Source organism: Rana temporaria, chromosome 5, assembly GCF_905171775.1.
Source record: "Rana temporaria chromosome 5, aRanTem1.1, whole genome shotgun sequence".
Classification (NCBI taxonomy): domain Eukaryota; kingdom Metazoa; phylum Chordata; class Amphibia; order Anura; family Ranidae; genus Rana; species Rana temporaria.
The window spans coordinates 209186514-209194559 of record NC_053493.1 but is presented as its reverse complement, the minus strand read 5'-3'; the positions used below and the strand labels follow the sequence as shown (position 1 = coordinate 209194559).

At 50.5% G+C, this 8046-nt stretch overlaps 1 protein-coding gene across 1 annotated transcript; it reads left to right on the top strand.

Moving 5' to 3' along the window:
* The first annotated feature begins 491 nt into the window (after positions 1-491).
* Positions 492-1334, top strand: LOC120941185 (paraneoplastic antigen Ma1 homolog). The gene has a single exon (XM_040354472.1). It carries the CDS (start codon positions 492-494, stop codon positions 1332-1334), a length of 843 nt encoding a protein of 280 aa, XP_040210406.1.
* The last annotated feature ends 6712 nt before the right edge of the window (positions 1335-8046 follow it).

Here is an 8046-nt window from a genome sequence, read left to right as displayed (position 1 = left end):
TGCTCTTAAAGGGGACACCCATGGGTATAGGGATCATTTCACTGGGTGTGTACTAGAAGCATCGTAGGCTGGCCTGGGATTCTCCTTTAGCCACAGCATCCCACACACACCAAAAGTTCTTGGGGAGTCAATTTAATCTGTACATTTTGTTACCTATTGCTTTCGTTGTCTGCATAATGTTCCTGACTGTTTTCTTTAAACTGTTTCAACCAAGTCCTGCGTACTTACACAGGTCCTGGCTGACCAATGTTAACCTGAATTTTACTTTTCTTCAAGTAAACTACAAGAAGAACTGTGTTGTGTATTCCTGCTGAGTTATTCCATTAATTACATTGCTAGGTGTGCTAGAGGGGCTGGGCAGTTCATTGGGGTTGAAAGGCAGAGTAACGGACTGAACAAACAAAAGCAGCTCCCTCGGGGGTTTGCTACACATGAGGGCTCGTCATCCGGGATTCCGTTGCTCTGCAATCAACTCACCTACAAGCGCCAGGATGGACCCTGAGGTTGCTGTCCAGTGGTGTGAGGAGGAAGGCGCCCGCTCTGAATCAAGCATGGTGATCGAGCTTCCAGGGGAGGCCTGGGCTGAGGAACAAATTAGCCAAGCTGTGAAGACACTATCCCTAGACAGGAAGGCGTGGGTGATTGTTGTCAAAACAGACCGTGGGATCTCCCGCACCTATGGACAACTAGAGTGGAAACAAGGAATCCCTGAAAACTTCAAAGGTGCCAGTGTGAAATTGGGTAACGAGACAGAGCTTTGTGTAATCCATCTGAAGGTTCCAGAGGAGGACCCTACCTCCTCCAGTCAAGCAGAATCAAATAAAGAAGAAGTTCCCTCCCTGTCACCTCTGGCCACGATTGGACCAGAACTCTTTGCTGCCCTGGGAGACTTTGTTTCAAAATGTCAGAGAGACCCTCCAACATATTCAGCAATTGGGTATCGGAAGCTCAGCGTTTTCTCTGGAAGACAACCAGTGCCTACAGGGGAGGACAGCTTTGAAGAGTGGCTGGACCAGGCCACACAAGCCTTGGATAAATTGGACATTCCCGAGACCCACAAGAAACAGAAAATCACAGGGAGCTTGAAAGGGCCCGCCTCAGAAGCCATCTGCAATTTGAAGCTCAGCAAGCGAGATTGTGTTGCTCAAAAATATCTGAACATTCTGCAAGATGTGTTTGGGTGCACAGGGAAAGCTTCTGATCTTATTTACCAGTTGGAGCACACTTACCAAAATGTGGGAGAGAAGCTCTCGGAGTACATGAGACATTTGGATAAAATTATACACAAAATCTTGCTGAAGAAGGGTCTAGACCAGGGGTGCCCAACCTTTTGAAGGCCGAGGGCTACTTAAGTGACTTAGTAACCAGTCACGGGCCACAATGAGCGGAGTGGGCAGATGACAGGTCTGTGTCCAGTCTGCATATGCAAAGCAGACACAGCCCAATCTACGCTATGGGCCCTCCGATCCAATCAGATAGAAGGGGGTAGATCCTGTTTTATTTAGCAGATCGGATTGGAGGTAGGCAGGTGTAAACTGACAAAAGTCTGTTCACATCTGCCACTCCATAGAGGTGATTAGAGGGTCCGATTGGGTTGGACCAATCATGTGAAAGGGGACTAAGGCTGCTTTTACACTGCAGTCAATTGCGGCACAGTGTACCTGTGGTTTTCCCGCCGGTTAGCTGCACTTTGCCATAGACGTCCATTATATCCTGCAGGTCTGGTGCTCTTTCTGAAAAGCCGCTTGCTTTCTCTACCACCAGCTTCAGTCACAACACTGATGCTTTTGGTTGGCAGGTCGGCAACCCGCAATCTGGGCTTGCCAACCAGCCATCCCAGAGCAGGAGGTCGCGGGCCACATCAGAGGGCTCCGCGGGCCACATGTGGCCCCCAGGCCACTGACTGGGCACCCCTGGTCTAGACCCTCGTAAGGTGGATGAAATCCAAGCACAACAAGTCTAGAAGGATACCCAGCCCTTGGACCCCATCACCTTCCTGTTGAGAACCCGGCAAGATGGTGGCATCTTGAAGTATCCAGACCTGATCCGGATTGTGCAGGAAGAGGAGGCCATGCTGGAAAACAAAAAGGAAAGCCAAAAGCCAGAATCTGTTGTCGGGGGCAGGATGGTTAGTGCAGCTGATGGCGACCCTCGGGTCAAGCTTCTTGAGACTAAAGTGTCACAACTGAGATGATGGCCCTGTTGACCGCCAAGCCAATTGTTCTACCAGGGTATCAGAGGGGCCCAAGACGTTTTTAAGCTCTACGGTTGCTCAGGTGCAGAAGCCAGCAAAACAAGGGATTTGTTTCAACTGCGGAGGAGTCGGACATTATCGACAAGTATGCCCAAGCCCAGTGAAGGCTGAAACACAATACCGAAAGCTAGTGGGAAACTCCAGAGGGCCCCAGTGAAGGAGTCAATCGGGTGCCCATCTACATTAGCTAGCTCCAAAACACACAATGAAGCTGGGAGACAACAGCGGGAGTTCAAACCTCTGCAGAGGGCTTCTGTTGTTGCCTCCGAGCGACCCAGTGTTCCACTCTTTTTGACCCATGCTACTCGGCATCGGAGAGTCAATGCACATCAGACTCACAAAGCTCAACAGAGACTCAAGCCAGATCTGAACTTCTGCAAGAAAGGACTGCAGATACAAGCTACTGAACAGGGAAAGCCTGTCACTTCCCACAAATTCCCTGCCAAGCCAGTGGGACCCTCTCCGGTTTTCTCCATCCAAGTGGAAGGAATCTATTTCAAGGCCTCCCTGGAGAGTGGAGCTCAAGTGACTCTCATCTACAGAGACTTTTACGACAAGCACCTCAATCACCTGCCATTACAGAAGTTAGAAGAGCTAGAGATATGGGGTATTGGGACTCAGAACTTCCCCTACGATGGCTATCTAACAGTCAAACTGACCTTCGACCCCTCTGTAGCTGGGAAGGCTGAGACCTTTGACACTTTGGCGGTAGTCTGTCCTCACCCACCAGGGGCTGGTAAAAGTTCCCTCATCATCGGGACAAATGAAGCAGGAACAAAGATTGTCTCTGGACAGCCGCACTCTGAAAAAATTGTAGCCTTTATTAAAAATAGGACAGCACTACAAATCACAGCAACATAAAATAAGCTATGACTAAGCACTAGTTTCAGTGTGAAATGCGTCAGCAGTCAGGTTTTATTTTATGTTGCTGTGCTTTGTAGTGCTGTCCTATTTTTAATAAAGGCTACAATTTTTTCAGAGTGCGGCTGTCCAGAGACAATCTTTGTTCCTGCTTTGCTAAGTGCATTGCCTGCACCTGAATTGTCTGCAACAGAGGATATTCATCTGGGTTCCCACCTGGAGCGGCTACTCCCTTTTCCCCATCATCTGGACTAATACTGTACTTGTCAGAAGACTGTTAACACCTCTTGTCCAAGAGCAGGACACTTTAACCACAAGTGTGCACCCCATGTTGAGACAAGCCTATCAGCACCTGGTGCAAGAACAGAAGGCCCTAACTGAAGGAGTGGGAAAGATCTATTGCTTGGACTGGAGTGAGAAAGTGTTGCAGCCAGGAGAGGTAGCCTGCTTGAGAGCATCAGTCAAGCTTAGTTGGAAGCAACCAGGCCCTTTCATCATCCTTGAAGCTGACAGGCTGAAAGAAGACATGGGGGTGGAGATCATTTCTGAAGTGGTTCCAACAAAGGCATTGCTATCCTCTCTAGCATGCTTTCCTGGGCCCATACACACCTAGCCTAGTTACTTCCCAATGTATTTTGTCAGCTCCATTGTAGTGCTTTACCCCCCCCCCTAAAATGTGTACAAATCTTTTTGTTCTCACTATATTCAGGCAGAGTGGCAGAGTCTTTTTTTGGAGGGCCCAAACTCAGCTAGAACCCCCCCCCCCCCCCCCGACCCCCTAAAATGTGTACAAATGTTTTTATTCTCATGAATTTCAGGCAGAGTCTTTTGGAGGCCCCAAACTCAGTTAGAACACCCCCCCCCCTCTAAAATGTGTACAAATGTTTTTATTCTCATAAACTTCAGGCAGAGTCTTTTTTTGGAGGCCCCGAACTCAGCTAGAACCCCTCCCCCCGTACATTTTTGCCAATGGGCCATCAGAGGGGGTGAGGAATCTGATAATTGGGCCTTCTATTTTGGTCTTTTTAAATACTCCTTTAAATAAATGTTATACTGATGTTGGCCAAGAATGTTTTTGTGTAATCTGCTTGCAATTTTTATGTGCAAAAGTACAATTTTTTTTCTTGTTTGACTCCACAGTTTCCTTCCCAGTTTGCCCAGCGGTGTGACTTCCCCAACTGTGGAGGGGAAATAGATGGGAAGCTCATCCGCATAGTGCCACCACCCCATTCGGGGTCGTACTATTTCAACTATAAAGGTTTTAATAGTATTGTAATAATGGCAGTGGTATCGGCACAATATTAGTTTATGTATGTGGACACCGGGATGAATGGCCGGATGTCGGATGGTGGTGTGTTCATACAGACGGAATTTGCCCAATGTCTCCAGACTGGTGGCCTGGCACTGCCACCTGATGAAGACAACGTGGAGGGACTCTAGTTTGTTTTTATGGCTGATGAGGCTTTCAGACTGGGTGGCCATTTCCCCTGAGGCCCCTTACCCCAGAGAGGAGGGGTTTTAATTACCGGCTGGCCAGAGCCCGAAGGGTTGTTGAGAATGCCTTTGGGATAATGGCCAGCCAGTTCTGCCTGTTTTTGACAGCCATCAACATGGCAGAATACAAACCGAATCACATAATCTTCAGCTGCTGCATCCTGCATATTATTTTGCAGAGAAATTCTTCAAATTATATTACAACAGTTGGGCCTGAGGCCAGACTTTTGGACAATCCCATGACGGGTTTGGACATTGGCCATACTGGCTTGGTCCCCCAAAGAGCCCGTGAAGTACGTAAGAAATACATTGACTACTTTACGGGTAGGGGGTTTAATCGCTATGCCAGACAATCTCTGCTTTTTTTTTACTAAAAATAAAATAAAGAATTCTGTGAAAAGCTAGATTTGTCATTATTACTTGTGTTTCTTTTATCTGTCTTCCAGGTTCTCCTAGTGCACTTTAACTGCCAAGTGGATTTGTCTTTAGTAAATAACCACCATTGTCAATGTAAACAAGAACTTATTTTTCAAACTGGTATTGAGCATAGAAAGAAGAAGCCACACATTGTAGATTAGAAAAGGTATTTTTTACTCTGTGCACATTCACATTTGCGTTATAAAAAAAAAAACATATAAAGCTATGGAACTTACAAACTTCAACCTTTGAAAAACTGAAGGCAATATCAGACATTATACTGTTGAAAAAATGTGTTGCTGTTGCCTTCAACAGATGGGGTGATGTCACATGAACAAGCCAAATTTTGAAGATGCACACAGTGTGCGTCAAAATTGGTATTTTCCTCCTGATCCCATGCCTCATGTCAACATGTGCTATCTCCCATCATGGGGATCAATAGACTTGTTTGGGGGGTGCAAACCCTTCCTCTCACCTACTTGAGTTGTGAGGAAGGGGTTGCACCCTCAAAACACGTACATTGAGATCCTGTGATGGGAGATAGCACTTGTTGACACTCTGGGGCTGATTTACCGAGCCTTTACTCCATGACTCATGGAGTAAAAGCAGGAGTAGCAGCCGTTTTGCCATTTACTAAAGAAATACGCTGCTAGTGCAGTGTATTTCCCTAGTTACTAATGTGCTCTGTGCGCCCAGGAGAGGGTGCATTGTGCACCAGTACAGACCTGGCGCACGGCACATTGAACTGTAAATTGCAGGGGTTTGGGCGGGAGTTTATTAGGGGGGGAGGTGGGGGGATGCAGGGGAAGTGAAGTGACATGTGTTTGAAAGTGTTTGGCGGGCCGAATTGAAAGGGAAAGTGTTTTTTGAAAACAGATCCCCGTACGCTTGCACAGTGCGCCTGAACCTCGGGAGGTTCATTTGCATACTGGGCATGCGCAGAGAGAAATTTCGGCGCTTCTCGTGCACCAGAAAATCTTGGTAAATACCAAGCGGCGTACCCGTGAATGCGCTGCGTGACGCGGCGCACGGGAATCTCCGAGCTGTTTTCAGCCCTGAAGGGGAACTCAAATTTCAAACTTGAAATCGGCGCGGGTCCCCCTTCAGGGCTACATTAGGCTCTTAGGCTTGGTCCGGAACGTGAGGGGTTAAACCCGTGCCAATTCGGCGCGGGGGTCCCCCCCCAGATCCAAACCAAGCCCTCATCCCAAGCACGCAGTCTGGCCCGGCAAGGAATGGGGGTGGGGACGAGCGAGCGGCCCCCCCCTCCTGAGCCGTACCAGACCGCATGCCCTCAACATGGGGGAGTGTGTGCTGTGGGGGAGGGGGGCACTGCCCCCCCACCCCACAGCACTCTTGCCCCCATGTCGATAGGGACAAGAGCCTCTTCCCGACAACCCTTGCCATTGGTTGTCGGGGTATGCGGGCGGAGCTAATCGGAATCTGCGAGCTCCCTTTAATAAGGGGGCCCCCAGATGCCGGCCCCCCACCCTATGTGAATGAGTATGGGGTACATCGTACCTCTACCCATTCACATGGGGGAAAGTGTAAAGTAAAATAAAACACCACACAGTAAAATATTTTATTAATCAGCTCCGGAGCCCCCCCTTTCTTCTTTAGCTCTCTTACAAGGGGGGGTTTCTTCTCTCCCGATCTTCTGCCGGGACCCTGGGCTTTGGTGATTTCTGCCGGGGGAGGGCGCCATCCCTCGGTCCTCTCCGGAGCCTTCCGCCGGATGCCCCCACCCCATTTAAGCTCTTTTACATTAGGGGGGGGCATCCGGACTTCGGGGTCTTCTGCCGGGGGATGGCGCCTATCCCCCGGTCTTTCTGGTGCCTTCCGCCAGGGTTCCGGTCTTCCTGGTCTTCTGCCGGGGGTGCGCCAACTCCCTGGTCTTTTCTCTTCTGTCTTCTCTGCTCCCTCTTCTGCCTGGCTCCCCCGCTGAGCCAGGGCTTTCTTCCGTCTTCTTTCTTCTCTCTTCCTTCTTCTGCCTGTCTCCTCCGCGGAGCACAGGGCTTGTCTCCGCTGTCTTCTTCCTTCTCTTCCATTGGATGTTGACACGACGAGGTTCCGCGCTGACATGCCGTGTCAGCGGCGGGCATGGACTTATATAGGGCAATGCCACCATGTGACCTCAACCCATGTGACATCACATTCCCTGGGCATGATGGGAATGTGATGTCACATGGGTTGAGGTCACATTGTGGCATTGCCCTATATAAGTCCATGCCCACTGCTCAGATGGCATTCCAGCGCCGGACCTCGTCGTGTCAACATCGAATGGAAGAGAAGGGAGAGGACAGCGGAGACAAGCCCTGTGCTCCGCGGAGGAGACAGGCAGAAGCGGAAGGCATCGCAGAAGCCCGCGGGTGTCGCCCCCCAGCAGAAGACACCGTACAAGCCCGGGACCCTCCCCCAAAGGCAGGAGCCTCACTGGTGAAGGGGGTCCCGGTGAATTACGGCGCTGAAGACGGGGGTGGGGTGCCAGTGCACCCCCCCGCAGAAACCGTCGTAGAACCCCGGGACCCTCCCCCAAAGGCAGGAGCCTCACTGGTGAAGGGGGTCCCGGTGAATTACGGCGCTGAAGACGGGGGTGGGGTGCCAGTGCACCCCCCCCCCCGCAGAAACCGTCGTAGAAGCCCGGGACCCTCCCCCAAAGGCAGGAGCCTCACTGGTGAAGGGGGTCCCGGTGAATTACGGCGCTGAAGACGGGGGTGGGGTGCCAGTGCACCCCCCCCCCCGCAGAAACCGTCGTAGAAGCCCAGGACCCTCCCCCAAAGGCAGGAGCCTCACTGGTGAAGGGGGTTCCGGCAGAAGAAGGCGAAGCCCGGGGCCTAATGGGGTGGTGGTGGGGGGCCCCGGCAGAAGACCCACGGCTGACTAATAAATTAATTTTTAAATGTGTGTGGTGTATTATTTTTTTCCATTTTTTTCCCCAGGTGAATGGGTAGGGGTACAATGTACCCCATACTCATTCACATAGGGTGGGGGGCCGGAATCTGGGGGCCCCTTTATTAAAG